We start from the raw sequence: 23,710 nt of genomic DNA, 5'->3' as shown, positions 1-23,710 counted from the left end.
ACATAGAAGTTAGAGCCATATTTTACTTTATTTTCTATACATGATATCTACACACGATACCAGAGGATGAACACCCTTGCTTCAGCCTTTATTGGCCTAGCTCATGGAATTTCGGCAGGACCAAATCAAACAATAAAGCACATTTAAAAAGAAAACCAGAGTTTGTTTAGGAAAACATAGTGTATTTTCCTACATCATTGGATAGCAGCTTTTTGAGAAAGACATAGCTCCAACCCTGGGTATGGACCCTACTGTCTCATTTGGCAATTAGGCTGACAGGCTTATGTTGTGGTACCCTAAATGTGTTGCTTAGACCATGAACTGTGGATTCTGGATGCTAATTTTAAATATATCTGAAACCCTATCGGACAAAAAGGAGACTTCAAAAATACCTTCTGCATAAATATTTATCTCTAAAACATCTGGGAAGTAATGAAACCGCCTAGATCTTTCGTAGGGAGTATTAATGGACCTCTTGTCGTTAAAGCCCTTACATAGTATACCTACAAATATATTGCTACAGTATAAATGAAATAACATTACTCAATAAAAGCTATTTCCTGTACATTCTTTCATGAATTTTTATAGTTGGTGCTACATATGGTACAGCACATCGAAATAGTTGATATCAGCAAAGATAGCGGTAATATACAGTTGATTTTCTCGCTCTCACTAATGCTTTTCCATTTCGTTTCTGTATTACAAGAGTGTAATTTAGGGAACTGTGGCAGTACTGGAGCAGATAGCAACTGATTTACTACTGTACGCCAGACAGCAGTTTGCAATTATAAACTTTCTCTACGTAAATGAACTTTATGCCCTTATATTTGAAGTTCCACCTGATTCCTGCAAGCTGTTCTAATCTTAAATGCAGGCTCTAAAGGTATTTCCATAGCACTTAACAACATTCTAACAGCTAAGAGCGGTGAGTCTTACACACTATTTTAAGAACACAACCTTAAAAAAAAAGTAAAAAATGTACAATCTCATGCTGTATATGTACATAGATAATTTATATATTCTATTTTTGTTCACTAGTCATAAATTTCAATCTAAAGCTTTTAATGTATGGTATATAAAATACATTCAACAATTCTAGAGCTTGCAAAATATTTTTGCCCCTCTAAAACATCTTTATAAAGGGAATGAAGTGATTTATGGAACACATGTGCTATCTGTAAATAGGCATGATGAGAAAGGGAATATTTTTTAATTATTTTATTTAATTTTCAAATTTTGGGGTTGTTATTGAGTATTAATGTTTTTGTTAAAATGATTCTTCATCAAGTCCAGAGATAAAAGTGGAGATGATAGTGAAAATAGCCTGTGTAGAACATTTCTCTCCTTTGGACAAAATGTGCTCTACAAGGAGGAACTGCTCCTCTATGAATTTTAAAATAGCACTTAGCAACAAAATAGCATGTTAGGCATCTATAACAGGAGAAAGAATGGGGGAACTTAGCTTTGGAAACAAAAATATTGAAGTTATCCATCGGTTTAAAAACCAAAACAAAAATGTAAGCCTACCATAGTTTGTGCAATAAAGATATAGATTCTTTGAAAATTTTCTTCATTAAACATTTATAATTTTCTTTTCTTTTAAACACCTTCACATAAAAATATTTTTGACATATATAGTATCTTCTTTGTTTAGAATATTTGGAAATATATATCTACAAATTATCTAGAGTTATAGTTGTTTTATTTTTCTTCTACTTTACCTCCTATCTTGGGAACTGTGTCCCCCTTCTTCCCTCTCCCTTTCGTTCTGTCTCCTTCCATTGTGATTGTTTTTGCTCTCTCGTTCTCACTCTCAGAATCCTGTCTCTCAGCTGTATTCTCTGCTCTGCTCTGCACTGCTGGACAGGGGTGTGTTCTTGTAGGAATTATGGAAATAAGGGAACCCTCAAATTCTTTAAGACAGAGGCAATAAAGCAGATGGGAATTACCGCGTTGAGAACAGAAAGCAATTTCCGTTGCAGAGGACTGAACAGCAGAATGTGAATAAAAGGACCTACTTATGCGGGGTGGGGGCTTTGAGCTGAGGCTCTCTGTTTAAATAGGTAGCCCAGTAAACCAAGTTGAAGATTCCAAATAGCAGCGGGAAGGCTATTCTTGACAGGCGGTCAATTTTGCTGACACTGTTAAAGGTTTTCTTGGGTTCTGGAGGTTTGACTTCTGGTTTGGCTTCTTTTGGTTCTATGGTCGCGCTCTTAGCAATGGTGGCTAAGCCAGGGTCACCCCTGGCCATGTTAGGGGTGTAGCTGGTTGCTGTCGGAGCGTAAGTGTTGTTTTTCTTCATAAGAGGATCCTTCACTTTCTTTGGCTATAAAAGAAAGAGTAAAAACAGTTTGTTCGGTAAACTGTGAGATAAGCATGCTTATAAGTTGCTGAGTAAAAGTGACCTTCATTTTGGATCCTAAATCTGTGCTTTATTTAAAAATCTAAGAACTGTAATTTATGACTGTATTTTTGAGGTAAGTTAAAATTGCAGATACCCGTATCCAGTCATAAGATTGACAATTTGGGAGATATAATGTGCAGCATGGTGATTATAGCTTATAAGACTGTATCATATATTTGAATGTTACTAAGAGAATAGATGTTAAATGCTTTCACTACAGAATGAAATGGTAACTATACAATGAGTGGATTTGATAACTAATGCTACGGTGGTAATCAATTCACAATATCTATATGTATCAAAGCAATCCCACTGTACACCTTAAACTTACCCAACGACACGTGTCAATTGTATCTTGGTAAAGCTGGAAAAATGCCGACACAATATTTTCCCCACTTTCCTGTCAAGAGCCGTGCTCTATTTCCGCACCCGTTGAGTCTAGAATGGACTTGTGACTTTGGACAGAGTGATGCTGTTGCAGTGTAGGAGCCTAACTTCCAGGGGCTTTGCAACCTCAGCCTTGACCTTCTACAAACATGCCACTGCCGCATGAAGAAGCCTGGACCAGACTACTGAGTGACAGAGACCAGGTGAGAGACACAGCCAGCACCAGGCCCCAGACCTGTGAGAGAGGCCACTGTGGGTCTTCTCACCCTGGTGGAGCCTGCAGTTAACTGCAACCCTGTGAGTGAGCCCAGGCTAGACTAATGGGATTCCCCCCGGGCTGTTCTCAGCCCCAAATGCTTGGTTGTTATTTTAGGATCTATACCTTGCCACTTCCAGGTGGTTTGTTTTGCAGCAATAAGTTGCTGAGCCAGTTAGTATTATTTGCTCCTTCTCCCCAGGCTTCAGGTGGGCAAATGATAAAGCAGAATTATTGAGAATATCCAGAATTCAATTCTTGTGCAATGTTAGTTGCTCATCAATGACGTCTATGCAACAATTGACAACTGCAGCATTTCTTAGGGTCTCTGTCATGTAGACATTGCCAAAAAATTGAGTAGGTCGTTGACTATAGCTGAGTGGCCCAATACAATTGCCAATAGCCACATGTGGCTACTGAGCAATAAAATGTAGCTAGTCTGATTAGATACATGCTGAGAGTATAAAATCACATAGTATTTTGAAGACCTAGTGTGAAAGAATGAAATCTATCTCCTTAATAATCTTTTGTATGGTTTCCATGTTGTAAAGATAATATTTTTATATATGGGCTAAAGTATATTATTAAACTTAATTCCACTGGCTTATCCCTAAAAAATAAAGCTACTAGAAAATTTCAAAGTACATATCCAGCTGATGTTTGCTACGTACTTATATTTCTGCTGGACAGCGATAGTCTAAAAGAATGGTTTTCATTCTTTTTTGTACAGTAATTTACTAGTAACATTTTTTTTAAAGTGCAGTGGCTTGGACACAGTCTCATATTTTGATTAGGATTTCTCAAGATTTGAGCCTGGTTATTGATGTCGCAAAAACTTAACCATCGATGAGAACCTAAACTTGAACCACCAGATGCAGTATTCTCTGAATAATTTGTATTTTTAAATTATTCAATCAGAATAAATTATTACTTCTAGAAGACCTGATGCTTTTCACTAGACACAATAGTTAGGAATTTTAACAGGTAAATTAATTTATTTTCCAGCTATGTGCCCTGTCTGCTACTTTTTTTTTTCCTCTCCAAATCCTTAAGCTATTTTGAGACTTAAAAACAAATATATTATGATTTTTTCCAGTGTTACTCCATTAAAATAAGGCCACTTTCTCCAAATATACACTCATTTTTCAGTGAAGGCAGAGTTGCTTAAGCTTTATGAGGAAGAACAGAAATTTCCATAATTAAGTGAAAGTGATTCTCTCTGAATGTAGTCCAAATGACTACAGGTCAGGAAGAGATTATGATTTATTTCAACATCTTTAAAGAGCCAAATTGACCTTATGTTGAGTTCAGTTCTTTAAAAATGAGAGTTTTAATATTATAGATACATTAAACAGCTTGTTATGCCCTTTAGATAACATGTATAATGTACTCTGGTGTTGAAGAGAGGCCAAGGGTTCCTGTATAACCAAAACTTGTTGAGTGACAGACATCCTATTAGGCAAACTGAAAGAAATAATCCTCTAAAGAAAAAGTTCATGGAGATGTCATCTTTTCCTGTTTCAATTTATCATAACTCCACTACTAAAAATTCTCAAATTAAGTGTTGTTGTTGTATTTTTGCAACATCATGTTGAATAGAATATTTAGAAATAACTGTTTGGTTTATCAGGAAATACTAATTTCTGAAAATATTGAGCTCCCCCACGTTCTTTAAGAAGTTGGCATTTCTTCCAGCAATTAACCATAGAAGGATGGGTTATAAGCAGGCTGCTGTATGCTCACTGGATAATGTGATGACCCTGTGGGAAAGTTCTTTTGAATTTTAAATTGCACCTTGTTAAGGGTTGGAAATTTAACTCTCCTGGAAACATTAACCTAGTATCAGAAAAAATATATTCTTCTTCATCTCTGAATGTCAAGATGAGACCTAGATTAGAATAAGCAAATCAAACTGTCAGAGCCTGCGGGAAGATTTTTACAGAAGCATAAATAACTTATAGAAAATATTGTCTATTTAATGAGGATGATTGATGTAAATGTAGATGTATTATTACATATAGATGTGTTGCAGTACATGCATATATACTCACTAGAATGGACTAAAGATTGATAGAGATTAAAATATTTTCTTTGAGACATAGCACATGAAAGACTAATGTAGGGGTCAGAATGGGATAAATAACAATCAGAACTATGAGCTCACCAATGCCTCAACCAAAATTCCGTGGTCTCCATAAAAATTCCCATTCATCTAACCACTAGTCAGTAACAGCTGATACTTAGGAGCCAGAATCGGAAAGATGTTGGCCTCTCACAGCATGCAAAGAAAGTAATACGCTAGAAAAGCAACTTTCCCAATGCTTGCACCTCACTTTCACTGTATGTCACCCATGTTTGCATATCATTCATCCTGAATAATTTCAGCAGAATATGTCAGTAATTCTAAGATGTACATTTAGAAATTTTTCACAGCTCCGTCTCTGGGCTGTGTCTTACAATTCTCAATGTTTTAGGATAACCTTTCTCCTGGGTTGGCTCTCTTGCCTTCAGGCTGCCCTTCTGGTCTAGGACAAAGGGAGCCATGGATGACAAAGGCACATATTTGACAATTACCTTTGTCTCCACCTTCTTGGCCCTCTCTCCAGCTGACATATGCAGTCCCTGTATCTTGTCTCTTCTCTCTACTCAACCTGAGTCAAAGTTCTTGGTTTGCAAATTCAAAGAATGTTTATACTGGGCAAGAAGGTTTCAAGGCAGGCTGGATTTTCAGGGCCTGCTTCTGGTCCACTTTGGCTATGATAGTACATCCTGGGCAGAACCCTTTTGCTTTTACTTATGTAGCGCACTGGGGTGTTGAACTGACTCATCTGTTGCTGAGGGGTAAATCTAAAAGAATTTTCCCTTAACAGCATATTTTCGTTCAGTTGTAGTTGATCATAGAGCTGTATTTTCAGGAACCATCACAAGGAGATAGCATTCAATGGAGTGGAATTCGGGGGAAACCGCTGAAGAGTGAATCCTCCTAGATTACTTCTAGAGGTCTTACAGCCTCTGTCTCTGACTTGCCCTTCTTCCTACTGTCCCAAGACTCACTTGCATTTTGATATATTTTTTCCTTCAAAAATTAGAAGTAGAAATAGCCTCTCTGTTTTCAAATCCACTCTAAAATAGGTTCTGAGTGATATTCTCTGTCTCTCTTTTTCTTTCTTTCTTTTCTTTCTTTTATTTTTGTTTTGTTTTGTTTTGTTTTGTTTAGTTTTGTTTTGTTAATCCTCACCTCAGGGTATTTTTCCATTGGTTTTTATGGAGAGTAGAAGAGAGAGGGAAAGACAGAGAGAAACATTGATGTGAGAGAAACATATCAATTGGTTCCTTTCTGCACGAGCCCCAACCAGGGCCCAGGCCAGGGAAGAGCCTGCAACCAAGGTACATGCCCTTGACCAGAATCGAACCTGGAGCCGTTTGGTCTACAGGCCAATGTTCTATCCACTGAGCCAAACTGGCTAGGGCTGAGTGATATTCTTGACTTGATAGTTTTCTACATTTTTCTGTGATTTCTCTGTGTTATGACCCTTAAAGCAAGCCTCTATTTTGGAAAGAGAAAATGTTTCCTGCCCTTTGCTTCACTGATAATTGGAAATAATGCATTTTTCAAACACAGTTAAATTGAGGCAGTATTTAAAAAGTAACCAAAAGCCTATGATTTTCAAGTTATAAAAAGTATAATGCTATGTGTAAGTTTATTTGCTCCTAATGTCAGGCTTGTTAAAACTCTTCTAAGATCAATTGAAGCAATAGAAAAGCATATTTGAGTAGAAATATTAATTTTTGTCTCCTTTATCTTCTGCATCTACTCTGCACATCTGTCCATTCAACTTTCTTTAACAAGAATTAAATTGTCATAGCACTTAATCATTGATGATATAAGAATTGCAATCCTCATTAACCACTCTCTGCATTCTTCATCCATTTCCACAAGTCCAAACATGCCACCTAATATGTTTAAAAAGACATATTAGTGCTACACCACAGGGGATATTAATGCATTTACCTTTTCTGGAACCACGCTTTTGCCATCCCAGGCATAACCTCTCTTGGTGAAATAGTTTACCGTGGCGAATTCAATCAGAGCGGAGAACACAAACGCATAGCACACTGCGATAAACCAATCCATAGCAGTTGCATAAGCCACCTTAGGGAGTGAATTCCTGGCACTGATGCTCAAAGTTGTCATGGTGAGCACAGTTGTTACTCCTGTAAAGAAAGAAATTAAGTGAATTTGTCAGTTGCTACTACACAATGGCATCCCTGGATGTCATGCTACTTGTACAGAGGGAGAGCCACAGTACCCCAGAGTATAAGTTTTCTTGTTCATCACATTTTGGTCTGGAATGGATGAGTTTTAATTTAATCCCAGTGTAGTTTGCAGTTGATGGAATGGCAATTTGAAGGGGATCTCTTCTAGGGATAAACTACTTCGCTGTTGAGCTGTTAATAAAATAATGAACTTTTTAAAATGGGCATCTTGAATGTGATGTCCTGGTTAGAAAAGGAAATAACCTTCTCTCACTTTCTCCAACTCTTTGAAATAGAAAGCATAGATCACTATCTCTGATCCACAAGAAAGCTCTGAATCCTCAGCTCTGTTTGGTATTCTCCCTGTGTACCCCAAATCTATAAACCGAGAAGATACTAGTGTATTGATGATTGATAAGTGATAGATAGCTAAATTATCTTCAGATAATACTTTGTTACATTATTAACTCTTCTGTTTTTATACTATCTTTTGTGCTGATTTTGAAGTAGCCACTCTTTTGAAGAAATTCCTGAAAGAAGTTGCATTAACTTGCCTGAGGTAATACATTTCAGAAGGAGCAAAGCCAAAATGTAAACACATTTTGAGATTTAAACGTCCGCAATCTTTTCTTTCCTGTTACTGCTGCCCCAATGCCGTCTTTAAGTCAGTTGTTTTTAGTTAATTTATATAATTATATGAGTTGGTACGTGAATAATGATATCCATTAATGTTCATTTAACAAATTAATATTACCAGCCTACTCAATATAACACACTGTATAGCTAGTCTGTTGCAAGGTTCCGTATAAACCATTTGAGAAGTATTTAAAAATTCACATCATCCAGTGAGGATGACTCAGGCTGCCTGATGTGGGAAAATCCTGACCTGTTCCAATGACTGCTCTCAGCCTGACCACTTCGCTCCATGACCTGAGTAAGTGGATTGACTCCCTGGGACCTCAGTCTTTATAGCTGTGGAGGCATGACGGAAACTTCATCCCTTCACTGTCTATATCACCGCTGAAGTTCCGAGAGGGAAAGTTCCACACAACCATTCACAAGATTATTTGAGGATAAAATGTAGTAACATGTACAAGCATTTTAAAGATGTAGATAAATTATTGCCATAGAAGATGCTATCTTCCAATGGGTCTAAAATTAATACCTATAATTCCCCCCATTTGATGACTTTTCAGAGAATTGGTAGGACTGCAGAGATGGGGGTGGCTAATTTTTGTGAACTGCTTTAAACCATCCAGTATTTCCTAGTTTTCCATGAATGTCAAGGTAGATAATCTTGGCAACTATTTTAGAAAGTGATAGGATTAAGAAGGAACACGGAGACTTTTATCAAGTCATAGTTATTACTTTGAGCTTTGATGGGGTTACAGAAAGTTCTGGGGCCTTGTCTATATATTACCTAACCAACAAATGGTTTAAAGAATATTGGCTGGAAAACAGCCCTCAAATGTACATGTTGATATTAACTTGAGAAAATAGCAAGGTAACTTAAATACCAGTAACTAGGAAACAGAGCAACCCAGTTTTAAATCTCAGCTCTATAATTGCTGGGTGACCTTGGGAAAATTGCCTCACAATTCAGAGCTTCTGCCTCATTCTTTAAAAATAATTATTTCTTTGCAAATTAATTTCAATAAGTCTAACTCAGAGGAATGTGTGACTATTAAATACAATACAGTAGTAAAGTGTTTAGCACTTAGCCTGATATTTACTTAGGGCAAGATTAATTACTTATCATTATTGACAAATACAGTCCTTTTGGATAAATTCATGCTATAGTGAATTCATTTCTTTAATTTTGTGAGTGTTGGTTTATGTAAGCAGCATAAGGAATTCAGGAGTAGGTGTTCTTAAATCAAATGCATGCATAAATTAAAAGCAGTGAAGAATAGCATAAAGAGGTGTGTGTGTGTGTGTGTGTGTGTGTGTGTGTGTGTGTGTTCTTAAAATTCCTGCTATAGGGGAGGGGAAAAGAACAAAAGTGTTTTGAGCATCTCTTAAGTTCCAAGTACTAAGCCAGACAATTTACGTATTTTATTTTTATCACTTAATCTTTTAAACAGTATAATTTGACATTAATTGTATTCACATTTTATTGGCAACTGAAGCTTAGAAAAACAGATTAAAACTAAAACTTGACTCTGTCTGGCAGCAAAATTCCATGACCACATTTCCTCCAAATGTGAGCATGGAAGGTCAAAAATATGATATTGATATTTTAAGACATAAAACAGGCTTCAGCTTTGTTATATAGTCTGGGTTTCCTTTTAGTTGTTATAAATTACAACTTTTTTGTTTTATTCTTGTATTTCTTTAAATACCCATGACCCTCTCAGGCGTCTTACACAGCTCAGAGAAATATGCTGAGTTCAGACAAAAAAGGAATAGAAACATGTGTACTAAATAAATGTTAAGAGGCTAAAGGTCTTAGAAAATTGTATTTATGATTTTATTGAGCTTGAAACATTAGAAATATAAAACCTGATAGACAGAAATACTTGCCACAACTAAGGTTATACATAGGTAGTTATGTTCAGCAAAAAGTCATGAGTTGCCTGATTGTTGAAAGTGTTAAAAGCAAGGTTTTTAAAAATAAATGGATAAGTATTTTTTTAAAATAAAAGCAAAGTTTTTCATTTATAAAACAGTCCAAAATGTTTTAGAAAGTTTCCAAACTGGAAGGATCAGATATGTTGGGGTAAAGTGGGGAAAATGATACTAAAAAACGTATTTTTTACTGTAATGCTGGATTCATTCTACATAAAATATAATGAAATATCTTATGTGTTCTAATTTAAAAAAATTCTTGTGGAAAAAAGGGGGCTCAAATTACATATGCACACAGAAGCTAGTGTCTTCATTTCTAACAAGTAGTGTCAAAGCTGGTTAATATTGACAAATGGTGATAAGGAATGTTTGGAGTGATCGCCTTTGCTTGGTAGCTGACTCTTTCTGGATCTTGATTTAGTTGTGTTCTTAGGTTATTGTCAGAACAAAGATTTGGTGGTTTCCAAAACCTAGAAGCACCTTGCAACATTCAGAAGGGAATAGTCTTTTCTGGGCACTTGGAGTAAAGTCTTGCTTCTTTTCTGAGGTAACTGATTTTCTCATACCTTGCATATTATTGGAGGATCTTTGCATATGAATGATCCCCAATTTAGATTTTAAGCTTCTTAAGGCTTTTATTCTGTAGTTAAGGGTCTTAAATATAGCATTGCGCCTAGCTGATATTTCTGGAATGAACCTTGGTAACCACACCTTTCACCAATGAATATATGGTTGTTATTTACAAACAAATGATGTTGCCCACAAGAACCCCATCCCATGTCTTGTCATTGCAACAGGGTAGCCCACTGGTGGGGGTACAGCATGTCATTAAGGGCACAGACTGGGGATCTAAGGGTGTGGGTCTTCCTCCACACTCCTTCACCTCATAGCTTCTGACCTTGAGCAGGTGACTTAATCTCCAGTTTCTTAGCTTTCTTATTTCTAACACAAGGATAATAATAGTACACAGGCTTTACATTTTAGTGTTAAATAAGATAGTGTAGGGTTTTTTTCATAGAATAGAGTCTGCAATAAAAACACCCAGTAAATAATGATTATGATTCTATTATTATTCAAATTTTAAGCTCCAAGTTATAACCTTCATGAGGGGAGTGGTTTATGTTAAGGTCACTGCTGTATTCTGTGTCTAGCGCATAGTAGACTTCAAATAAAAATTACTGAGTGAAGGAATGAATCAATGAGTTCATGGTTATGGAATATTTTGCTTACATCAGTCTAAAAAGTATAATTAAGGTAGTATAGCACTTTTTATGAAGTACAAATTTCTTAAATAATAAATTAGGGAATGACTTTTCCTATTAGTAAAAGGTTATTACCCTTTAAGCAGTTTTCCATTAGCTTGCCTTAACTTGAAGCATCTAGGGCATTTTGATAGAAAAAATGCATATTTGTAACTTCAGAAGTGCACACTTATAGGTAAATGAAGTATTCCTGTACTGTCATATGATACGGTCATTAATGCTCTCTACCTATGTAAGGAAACCCTGCTTTCATATATGTAAAGAAATACTTCTGCAGGTATTTTCTTAGATTATAAAAAATACACAGGTATATGATTATGTAATCTGAAAGTAGGCTTTAAATATTAACGTTTCTGTGCATGTGTGTATGTGTGTGCGCGCACGCGTGTGTGTTTTCATCTAGTATGAATGACTTTATGCCTGCTTCATTCCAGTTGGTCTCCCAAAATATCAGATCAAATGTTTATTAATCCCATCGATTTACATGCACTGAAGCAGCTTTCTATTTAGGGCAATACTTTTTAATTAATAAACAATTTATATTGTACTAACTTCTTATTTTAACATACAATTATTTTTTCATTCTATTTGCACTATCACCCAAATAACTTGCCCTCCAAACCCTTGCATGCATGTTTTGCTTGTTACTTACCAAAGACGGTCCTTGCTGGTACAGACTCTCTGTTGAGCCAGAAGGAGACTTGGGACAGAATGACGGTCATTATGCATGGCAGGTATGTTTGAATAACAAAATAGCCAATCTTTCTTTTCAGGTGGAAATGAGTGGTCATAACAACATATTCTCCTAGAGGGTGAAACAGACAGTAACTTTGAACAATTTGACCTTGAAAAAAAAGTTAATCTCTGAGGTTTTCCATCAGCAACAAAGACCTGGAGGTTAGACACATCCTTTCTCCAGGTGATACCTAGTTCCTGAAGAGGAAAGCCTTTATCCAGGAAAGAGAAAAAAAGACACTTTAATAACATGACAAAATGGCTCTGAGGATGAGATTGATGTGCCAAGGATGTCACCTATAGTCTTACATCCTTATCCTGGTACATACATCTAAGACATATCTTTCTTATAATATCAGAAAAATGATATGTGTCTCTATATATACTTCATTATCATCTTTTGTTGTGCACAGTATGCCATTTTGGGAAAATTCTTCAAAGAATATGATTTTGGTGTTCTGAAGAGCAATTATTTGACATTATATTTGTTTTATAAACAACTTCCTTACTAAAAAATTAGAATAGGAGAATTTCAGATCTTTTAAAATCATCTTCCTAAATTAAACAAAATCTAGGTTTTGGCATGAAATATTTGAAAAAGGAAAAAAGAAGGCAGCCAAATCAAAATCATGTTGTAATAATTTAAAAAGGAAGGAAAAACAACAACAAAAATGGTCTTCTAAATTGGATTAAAACAATATGTCTATATATTAAGTGTTTATGCACTAAGCATGTCAAATTCTTTTCCTCTAACTCAACAGTCTAGAAGAATTGTAATTCAAATATTCTTGTACATCATGTAACCCTGAGGGAAGCTTGTAAGTTAGATGTGATAATATTTCTGTTACATTACAACACAAAATTAAGGGGAGTAGAAAAATAGAAGCAGGGATTTAATTTTGTAAAGCAGAATCGAGTGTTTGTGTAGACCTGGCCTCCATTCTTTGCTTTCTCAATTGTTAGTTACTTGAAGGGTAAATACCTTGCTTAACCTCTTTGACTTTTTCTCATTTGGTCAATTAAAATGATAGTGTTTACTTCATTATTCCTAAGATGCTGTGAGGATAAAATTAAATGATGGAAGGGAGAGTATTTTTTAAACAGTGGGAGTCACTTGAAGATTTACAGTGTAAAGATAAAAGATTAGAAATGCATTCTCTCTAGCTCAAGAGATAAACCATTCACTTTTCAACAAAATTGTAGTGAGCATTCATTCCATGTACAGCTATCATTTTTTCTTCCAAGTATTCAAAAGTTAGTATTTTCTGAAAATACTACCTTTTTAAGAGGAATGAGATATTAAAAATATCATTGGCAGAGTGGTTGGTGATTATAGTTTTAGGCCAATTAGCCTTTTTGGACCCATCTTGTTATCTGAACTATGAGTAGGTTGACCAGGTAACGATAGAAGTTTCCCTTCCCCACCCCCTAATTTTCACATTTTATGGTTATAATTATTTCTCTGAATATCATGCACTAGGCTGTGTGAGTGGCCCTCAGGTTCCTTTGATGAATGTTAATCACTGTTGTTGCTCCCCGGTCAGGGAAGATAGTTCAGTTCCTCATTTATTTTGACTGTGTAACCCTAGCTCAATGCATCCTTAAATCAACTCATCCACAGGAAACTGGAAAGAGGACCCCACAGTTTCTTTTGGTCATCTGTTATAAGGATAAACAATAGTCATTCATGAAGAAAAGACATTTCTGTTCGGCAAAACCAATCTACATTTCCTTTGATCAAATCTGTGTGTTAACTTAGGTAAATATGAAGACTTTGTAGCCATTATGTGTTTTTAAAAAAAGGATTACATATTATTTCATTCTTATTCTCTCTGGCCATGAAGTTATTCTTATGACTAATGGCAATTTAATTATTTTACTTCTCTGTATGTTCTTCAATCACTTTTTATAATTTTTACATGGATTCTCCTTAAATAATTACTTAGGAAGCATACTGTGGTATAGTAGAGTGGGACAGGGGCAATGCCTGGCATCTATTCCAAACTGCCTTTCCAATACATAAAGCAGAAAAAAACTCTTCTTCTTTATGTCATCAGGTAGCTCTCTTAGACTAACTCTATCATTAATAGTAATAGCTAACATTTATTATATAAGTTTTACATGTCAGATACTCTACTAATCAGTCTGCATGCATTTTTTTTTCATTTCAGTCTCATAGTAGCTAGTGATGTACAATCTCTTATTATCTCCAAATAGTACAAAAGATAAACAGAGAAAGGTCTTGCCAAAGGTCACACAGTTAATAAGATAAAAACAGCCTTTAAACCCTCATGGTATAACTTCGGATTCCACACTCTTAAACTCTGTGCTTCATCACATTGTGACATCTCCACACATGCCTGTCTTGCCTGTTACTGGTGTGCCGGAGTATGTGGTTGACAGCACATAATTTGCAGCTAGACTACCCAAGTTCAGATCCCCTGCCGTTAGCTGTGGAGAAATAGTTAAGCCTCTCTGAGCCTCAATTATGTCCCATCTGTAAATGTGGGGGATAATAATAATGTCTCCATCACTCAACTATGAGCTTCTTGAGAATAGGAACTATATGTCCTTCTCCAGGCCTAAGCACAGTACATGAGAAAATAAATAAAGGAATAAGAGAATAAATGAATAACAGATAATTGTATTGGGTTTGAAAGCTAATTATGTGCCTTTAAAGGTTTTGCTCTGCCAGTTGAGTAAGTACATTTAAAACAATGTCTCTGACTCATTTCCTTCCCCAAAATACAATGGCAGACTCCAAGGAAGGGACTGCACCTCTAAAAAACCCAAATATTGGATTGAGCCTCATATATTTTGCTCCCGTGATACAGAATTGGGTATTTTGACCTGCAAGAGGTCAATGGTAGTGTGTTTGTGAATTTGTTCCCACATGAGTGTTGGTTGCAGGCAAGTGGAACCACACCTTCTAACCTTCTACAAGATGATCTGAGTTGATTCTCTCCCCACAGAGATTTTAAGGTGGAAAAAGATGTTCTTTATTTAATCATTGTCAAGATGTGTGTTCTTTCCTGCCATCATTCCTAGTCTTCTGGCAGAACCGGGGAGGTAATAGCACTGAATGTCATTTATCTTGATGTTTTCAGGTCTCCACTAGGAGATGTGAAATATAGAATTGCAGACCTTACAAAAGATCTTTGTTTCTTCCCACACGAGTCTATCAAGGTGGATTTTTTTGTTGTTAATCCTCATCCCAGGATATTTTTCCATTGATTTTATGGGAGAGTGGAAGAGAGAGGGGAAGACAGAGAGAAACATTGATGTCAGAGAAACACATTGATTGGTTGCCTCCTGCATGAGCCCCAACCAGGGCCTGGGCCTGGGAGTAGCCTGCAACCAAGGTACATGCCCTTGACCAGAATCAAACCCGGGACCTTTTGGTCTGCAGGCTGATGCTCTATCCATTGAGCCAAACCGGCTAGGGCATCCACGTGGATTTTTGATGTGCAAAATAGACCCAGAGGAGGTGTAACTACACTTGAGTGTCATGTTGTGGAGTTGAATATGTGCATTGTACTAGACTCCTGCATTTGAGAAGTTGGTCATTATTCTCCTCACCATCACCACCAATATTCATTATGGAATAACAAGAAAAAGCTCCAATTTTATACAGATAAACTTGCCCCTCTAGCACAGAATGATGACCTTTAATAGACCCAATTTTTAAGGTCCAGACAGCTTGGGATTGATGAGTTAGCCACTGTCTCTCACCTATTGCCCCTCTTTCTGACTGTGCATCTTTTCTGAGTAACTAGAATGAGCTAGGCTGAATCCTTAGGAAGCCAGAGATGAAAGTGGTCTCCAAGTTAATTGGACTGAGACATCAATTTGCAGACATGAGAACTGGGGCATAGAGAAGGGATACCATGACAAGTCAGTCACTGGTGCTGGGACTAGAATGAAGGCATTCCTGCTGAGTAAGTCTGTGGCTTGTATATACTTCTATTGCATGTTTGCTGCTGCACTTGAAATACTATTTCCCTGACATCCTCCATCTTCCATTCTAATGATAATAGATGGGGAGTTTCTTGAGGAGAAGTTTTATGTCTATTATTCTAAATGCCTCTAGAAGAGTGATTATTTGGCTCCCAACTAATACAGATTAACAAAATGAAAGTCAAATCCTGCAGTAATCCTTCCTTGATTATTCTAGGCTGGATTCATTTCCTTTTTATTTACTTATTGCCTCCTATATTTCAGCTACTATGGTAAATGCTAGGGACACAAAAAAACAGATGTGGCCCCTGCCCTCACAAAAATGTTAATCATGGCACTCACCACTCATTTTGATAGTTATAATGTATGTCTTTGTCTTCCCTTAGACTTCATGACAAGATTTCTGCCTTGTCTGTCATCGAATCCCTATTGCCTGCCACAATATCTAGCCTATAATAGTATTCCATTTCTAAAAAGTCAACACTACTCATTTTAATATATTTTCCAACATAACATGTGAGGAGAAAAAATTTCAGTATTTTCCACATTCTGTGATATTTTTAGGACTATAGCAACAAATACCACATATCATTTTGAGCATTCATTATATAACATTGTAATCAATGTTTTATATTATCTCCTCTTTAATGCAAAATTATAGAATCCCCATTCTTAGACGAGATCAAAGTTTATAATTGGATATATGACTTTCACAAAGTCACAAAGCTTCTTCTAAGGGACAGGACCAGAAATCCAGTCCACTTCTTTCTCACTACAAAACCTAAGACCTCTCCACTATGCTATATACATTTTTTAATTCATTATTTTTTAAATTTGAAATTACTTCTACGTGCAATTTTAATGTTTGTAAAGCTGAGAAACAGCCTTCTCCATTTTTCAAAACAAGAAACACAAATATTTGAGCTTTTAGAGTAGCCATAGATACTTTAAAGTAAGCAAAACACAAATTCTGTTAAGCAAGGATTATCCTATAATCACAGTAAGAAATATTGACCTATTTCTTAAACATGTTCGAATGATCAGGGTCCCAATATAAAGTCTGAAATCTAAGAAAAAAAGTTTGAGGAAGAAAAAAAAAACAACCAGTCCCACCCTTCCTTATTACTAAGTTGTCTTTCTTTAGAAATTACAAATCAAAATGAAGAAATTAATTGAAAATTTTAAAAACATCCATAAAAGTAATTGTTGAGTCTTGCTACGCTTTCAGTAATTGAACGTAGTTAAAAATATTGGGATTGGAGGAGGTAAGTTTTACTAATTGTTAGAACCCAAATTTTATTTATAATTATATGCCCTTAGGATCACAATTAAGTTAGTCACAAAGTGTATACTTGCATAATTAAACTCTTATCTTATTTCTTGATACAAGTTTAAAACTTTGGATCCAGTTATTTATTATTATTTGATCTACTAGGAGCCCAGCACGCGATTTGAAATTGCTCAGCGCCGCCCACCCACCTGCATGCAACCATGCCTTGACATGGGAACCTGTCCACGCAGAGCTCCAGGGCGCCTGACCCAGCCCCCAAACCCTCAGGTCTTCTCTGGCCGCTTCAAGCCCCACCCTCAGTCCCTGGAGTGGCCTGGGGCTGGTCCCGCCTTCTCTGGGCGCCTCCCCACTTCTGCCCCTTCTCCAGAGCAGTGCGGCAGCTCCTCCCAGTCATGGCACCGAGGAGAGCGTGGAAGCCTCCCACCTGCTGCGCCGTGCTCCTTCCCCTGGCAGGTGGGCCGCGGGGCACCCAGAGTGCGAGCGGTGGGTGGCGAAGAAGGACTGGTGAGGGGGGCGCTGTGGCCTCTCACCTCTGCCTTCCCCTGCAGGGGATGGTCCCACCTCCTGGAGGTGCCTCCCTGCTTCCGCCCAGTCTCCAGAGCAATGCCCCAGCTAATATGCTAATAATCTGGTTGTTACTGTTACAGCGTATTGACCATTAGCATATTAGCTCTTTATTAGTATAGATTTCTGAGTATTGCATTGGTAAGGTAGTTATAACTCTAAGAAGGATGGCACGCCACCCACTTTTAATTCCCAAATGGAGTGATCAGTAATGTGATTATATTTCTATAGGATTTAGCTGAGGAAGATTCTTGGCTAGAGATACAAATGGATTTGTAGAATGAATTGTTTTTTGATGTCCCATGTGTAATGATCACTGCTATAATTTCACCAAGATTCATTGAATCATGGCAGTAAGTGGGGACTAGATGACATTAATACCTAACATTTACTAAGAGTTTTTTAAATTATTTATTGATTTTTAGAGAGAGAGAAAAATCGACCTATTATTCCACCTACTTATGCATTCATTTTCTGATTCTTGTATGTGCCCTGACCTGGGATCAAACCCACAACCTTGGCGTAATGGGACAATGTTCTCACCATCTAGCTATCCACCCAGGGTCCATTGAGAGCTTTTTTATGTGCCAGGAACTGTGATATGTATTTTTAATGGATGTAATTTTTTCTTTCCAACTACCTTGTGAGGTGACCACAAACAACTGGCAAGGTAGATGAGTAAGGATTTAACCCAAACAGTCTTCCTTAAGAGTTCACATACCTAAATATTGTGCTATGCTGATCACATAGAATCAGTTATTTATTTTGCAGATAAACACAGGACAAAGGGTATTAAATGAAAAGCCTAAGATGACAGGTCTATGGAGATTACACTAGTTTTCAGCTCAACCGTACCCCAGTTTAGTGCAGTTTTTTCTCTTTCTCTTATTGTGATTTTGAAAGACTGAATAACCACATTCTCATAAAAAAAAAAAACACACACACACACACACAAAAAAAAAAACCTTTTATGCTCCCTCCTCCATATCTGGAGTTGCCAAATGGCACTTACCTGTGCTGGACTGAACAATTCCAGAGTCTACGGTTTGTCCAAGAAGATCGTACTGGTTGAGGCGTGACCCATCTTCTGCTACCACCACTGAGCGTGCTGGCTCCCTGGTCCACTCATAAACAACTTCTGCTCTGGTATAAGCATCTAAAAGGAAAGAATGGAAAACAGTCCATGTGTCATGCCACTTTGCTTCTTCTAATAAGTTGGTTCTCTCAGCTTCACATTTTCTAGTTCATGGTTCCAGGGGCAGGCTAGGAACAGGCAGCCCATGTCCCTTAGTTTAGGAACACTAAAACACATGTCCCTGATTCATTCAGTTACCTGTTCACTCTCATCACAAATGGTCACTAAGCATCTGCAAAGGACAAAGCACCTGAGGATATAGTAGTGAGCGGTAGCAAGGTTCCCTGATCTTAGAGAATGGGCATTGCAGTGGTGGGGGCAACACGGATAAGCTAATCAATGTATACTTTCATATAGTGTTAAATGCAATGATGCCATACACAACAGGTAAGAGGATAGAAAATGAAGGGGGTAGGGTCTGTTTTAGGGACTCAGAGAGGGTCACTGAAGAAGTGACATTTACATAAAGGCATTAGAGAATGAGTCATCTTAAGTCATGGTGAAGAGTTCTCTGGATAGGCAAACTAACAAGGTTCTTCCTCCAGGGCAGGCAAAAGTGTGGCATGTGTGAGAACAGAAGGAAGACCAATGTGGCTGGAGTGAAGTGCATGAGAGATGAAATAAGGGGAAGGCAGTAGCCTGCATCCTAACTATGTCAGGCTACTATGATGTATGATATTCCTACCTATGAGGATAATTTGTGGATTAGATGAGCTGATGCATATACAAATGCTTACTGTACTGCCTGGCATACAACTAACACATAACACATAATACCATTGTTAAAAATGAAGCCGGTAATCAGGAGAAAACATAATAGTTCTTGACATAAAACATCCATTAAAATGGGAAAAGAATGGGGGAGAGGGATTGATCACCAAAGTTCTATTTAGCTGACAGCTTGTGAAGTGGTATATCCTTGGGTTTCAGTTTAGAATGAGACTTACAAACAAAGAAATTTGTCTCTCCATGACTAGTGCTGTTAGGAGCCTGAAGGCCCTTTGCTATTTTCTTGGCTTGCTGTCTTCCTGCACTACCACCATTTTCTTCTATGAATCATATACCTTCACTGAAATGATTGCTTAGACTGCTCCTCTAGAGAGAACAGAGAGCTGGTTAGTCCAGGAGTTGACTCAGTCCTTGTATGTACCTCCCATGCAGGAAACCAGGAATGCATTATTCCCTCACACTTTCTGCATGCACACTGGTCAAAAGCAGAAGGGCAGAGGAAGACCAGAGAACCTGGCTCTGGGGCCACTGTTCTCTTGGCTCCTCTAATGTGTTCCCTCAGATTTAGTAGCAGAAACCCAGAAAATTATTATGAAAAGCATTGATCTAAGAGACCTTCAAAAGCATTAATATATACATGAGTTTTATGCAGTGTGCAAACGGATCTATAACATCCCAAAGACTTTGATCAGAGTAAATTTTTTTTCCCTGCCTGCATCTTTTAGGTGTAAGCTTAATTATTAGGAAACAGCTAATTGTTGTTCTTTGCCAACTACCAGTATTTCCATATGATAAACAAGCTGATTTATTCTTAAGGTCAAACAAATGTCAGTAATGATAGAAAAGAAACACAATCATCTCCATTTATCAGAAAGAAAATGTTATCTATTTGGTTCAAGCATCCATACTCCAGTTGCTTTTCTGTGAATACAACTTCAACAGAAATAGAATTTTCCTCTAAATAGTTAAATCCATTCTTTCCAGTCCAGTAGATAGAAAATAAGTCCTTCCTAAAATAACATTAAAAGGTGCAGTCAAAGATTATTACTTATATGTGTGGCTCAGTGGTTGAGTGTTGACCTATGAACCCAGAAGTCAAGGTGCAATTGCCTGTCAGAGTACATGTCCGGGTTGTGGGCTTGATCCCCAGTGGGGGCAGTACAGGAGGCAGCTGATCAATCATTCTCTTTCATCATTGATGTTTCTATCTCTCCCTCCCTCTCCCTCCCTGAAATTAATAAAAATATAAAAAAAGATTATTACTTTTAGAAAGCACTTGCAGCAATTCACTATTTAAAGTTTCTTGATGCTCTTTATAGATCTAACAAGCTTAACTAATTAGAGATCTCTTGCTTAAAGACTTAGGCCTTTCATAAAAAAAAATTTTTACATGAAAATAAATTTACTCACAGCTTCCAAATTTTAGTGGGCAGGCATGGGCATCCATAGGGAAGTCCTCCAGATGCATTGGGCATTCAGCTCTCACTGTCAGCCTTATCATTTCAGAAAAACATGGGACACAAAGAAGAGTCCTATAGGTTAGATGCTTGCTGATACATACAAATGTGACATTATTGCCTATAGCAAATATATTAACAAAGCAGGGAGACAGGCACAAACTGTAGCACCATACTGAGCTGTTAGTAATCAAATGATCTAAAAAGAATTATTTACAATTATGATGATTTTATCCATTTTTTGTTTGTTTTGAGAAAGTAGGTGGCACCTGATTTTGTATGATGGGCAAGCATTGCTAATGTTTTCCAAAACAAGTATCATCAATAATCCACCTAGCAACAGTAAATCCTTCAAGGATGACACTGGATGTAAGCAAATAAATACTTGCAAAATTACCAATTCATCCTTAGTTAATAAAAATTCACGGAAAGGAAAAAAAGAGAATTTCTCCTTTCCTATGAGCAGTTCTCCCTACCTCTGCCTCTAAAATAGCATCAAATGTATAAATCCAAGGAACTGTGTCCTCAGGCTTTGTGTAACTGAGATTAACATAAGTGTCCTTTAGAGTGAACACGTGATCTCACTATATCGCAACCATTGTTTTATTTAAGAATCTACTGCCTAATTGAAGCCAGGATTATGGTGTGCTTCCTGTCGTCCATATCTTCTGGGAATGTGAACTCCACCCACGTTTTGAAAGAGTACTTAAGAAGGGAGTTTGCTGAAATAATTTTGCTCTCCCTTGGTGGAATTTCGAGAGAATTTGTGCCCCAATTCCTCACATGATCTTTAGAAAATATATTGATCCATATTGATACTGTTGTAATTAGCTAGTTATTAATACTAGGAAATGAGCAAAAGGACGGCCAGACATTATAGACATTGCCATCTGGGCAGCTACAAGGTAAGATTATTTCACATTTCAAATATCAATAGATCCTGCTTGGATGATCTGGAAAGGTCTCAACACACCTCTATACTGATCCTCTATTTTCTCCCTTTTTTGATTTTTCATTTTTAAGTCCTGTTATACTAGTTGAGTTCAACATCTAAAGTGGTTCTTGAAGCATTTTTTGTCTTTTTTATTTGAATACTTTATTTGAATATTTAATATTTATTTGAATATTTAAAATAAGTTAGGATTTCTGGGAGCTCTCTCCAAAGGCAAAATATCACTCTATTTCCATGCTAAACAGAATCCTTCAAGTCTAGGATTTTTGCCTTCATTGTCTTTCCATACCAAAGGAATAACTGTATGGTCTGAATTACCAAGTGCTGGCCAGATCTACAAAAAGAACATTTTAACAAGTCAACTGGGTATGAAATAGCTGTTTCCCTTAAAAATGAGCCATAAACATATATAAATATTTTAAAATATCTCTACTTTCTTAAAAATATTCAAAGTTTTATTTAAATCATGTTTCCTTCATTCAGACATAAATAAATGATTGGTATCTAGATGCTAGGCTCTCTGGTAATCTCAAATTATGGAGAATGTTTATAAAGCATAAATATATACTAGTCTTCAATTTAATCAACATTTAAAATATCTATATTCTTAATCTAACTTACAATATCACTGTGAATTCATATACCCCTTCAAAAGGTATACTTCCACATGAACCTATCATTTCTAAGAATTTTGAACCTTCCTTTGTGTTTTTTCCCTTCTTTTTAATTAGAAAGATTTCCATATAGACACCTTGAGGTAGCTTTTAGAAATTTGATCTAGACCTTATTGAAATGCAGGAATGTATGAAGTTAATTCTAGGGAAAGGAAGTTACTCATATTGCACTAGAGCATGTGGGAGAAATAGATTGAATTACTTAATATATATTGTAAACACTTTTTTAATTTTATCTAGTCATTGTACATAACACTTATGTGTATAATAGTTTAGCTAGCTTATTTTTCATAGTAGTAATTATTTAAATTGAATAATAGGGAAAAAATGAAACCAGATGTCCTACCATTGCCTATCAGCTTGATGATCACCTAGCCACGGATAAAAGGAAGGACAGAAAGATTCACAAAGGGACATGGTCCTCCTTACCTCATGGTGTACAGCAAGGTACCATCTTCCGTGATCCTCAGGAGTTTGTTGGGCATGGTCATGTTGTGTGCCACTGACTTCTTTCCATTGTGAAAAAAGGTATCTGGAGTCCAGATCTTGCTTGCCATTAGGTTATTTAACCGGAGAACTGTCATGGGTCCTTTAAATTTTAACCTTTCATCCTTCCAGCTTTGACGGAAAAATACATCTATTGTATATTCCTAGGTAATTATGGAAAATGACAAAGAGTTTACCGTGCTGTAATTTGCAATGCAAATAGCTTACACAGACAATGCATAATTTTTGCAACTTTAGAAGTAAAATATGAGCTCGGTGATGTTTCTAGAAGTAAACTTGTGGTGGCCTGTACATGTCAATGTCAGGTGAATCACTGGTTGGCATAATCATTTTCTGAAATATTTCATGGATCTAGTTATCTCCTCAGATAAATGAAAATAACACCCTGCCCCCAGCCCACCTCCACTACACCAGCACCTGAAGAGATAGAATATCTTGCAAATAAAAATGGAAGTCATGTTAGAAGTTATTACATATAAGAACCATTTTTAATGAGACAATTCCAATTATAAAGATAAAGCATAGTGTTTTGGAGAGCCCTTCATGGTCTCTGAAGACCTCACACCCAATTCCAA

General features: G+C 36.7%; 1 protein-coding gene across 2 annotated transcripts in view; it reads right to left on the bottom strand.

Moving 5' to 3' along the window:
- Positions 1–220: 220 nt before the first annotated feature.
- Positions 221–23,710, bottom strand: part of GABRA1 (gamma-aminobutyric acid type A receptor subunit alpha1) — a 49,588-nt gene continuing 26,098 nt past the window's right edge. For both annotated transcript variants that reach the window (XM_081091708.1, XM_081091709.1), the window contains exons 5-10: positions 23,058–23,278; positions 20,956–21,038; positions 18,694–18,837; positions 11,787–11,939; positions 7,060–7,262; positions 221–2,326 (exon numbers count right to left, since the gene is read on the bottom strand). In XM_081091708.1, coding sequence (XP_080947834.1) covers positions 2,015–2,326; positions 7,060–7,262; positions 11,787–11,939; positions 18,694–18,837; positions 20,956–21,038; positions 23,058–23,278 — 1,116 coding nt within the window. In that variant the 3' untranslated portion in view covers positions 221–2,014. The remainder of the gene's footprint in view (positions 2,327–7,059; positions 7,263–11,786; positions 11,940–18,693; positions 18,838–20,955; positions 21,039–23,057; positions 23,279–23,710) is intronic.

The sequence above is a fragment of the Myotis nattereri genome, assembly GCF_964212035.1.
Source record: "Myotis nattereri genome assembly, chromosome: 5".
Classification (NCBI taxonomy): domain Eukaryota; kingdom Metazoa; phylum Chordata; class Mammalia; order Chiroptera; family Vespertilionidae; genus Myotis; species Myotis nattereri.
The sequence above is the reverse complement of the archived record's forward strand: the minus strand, read 5'-3'. Positions and strand labels throughout refer to the sequence as shown.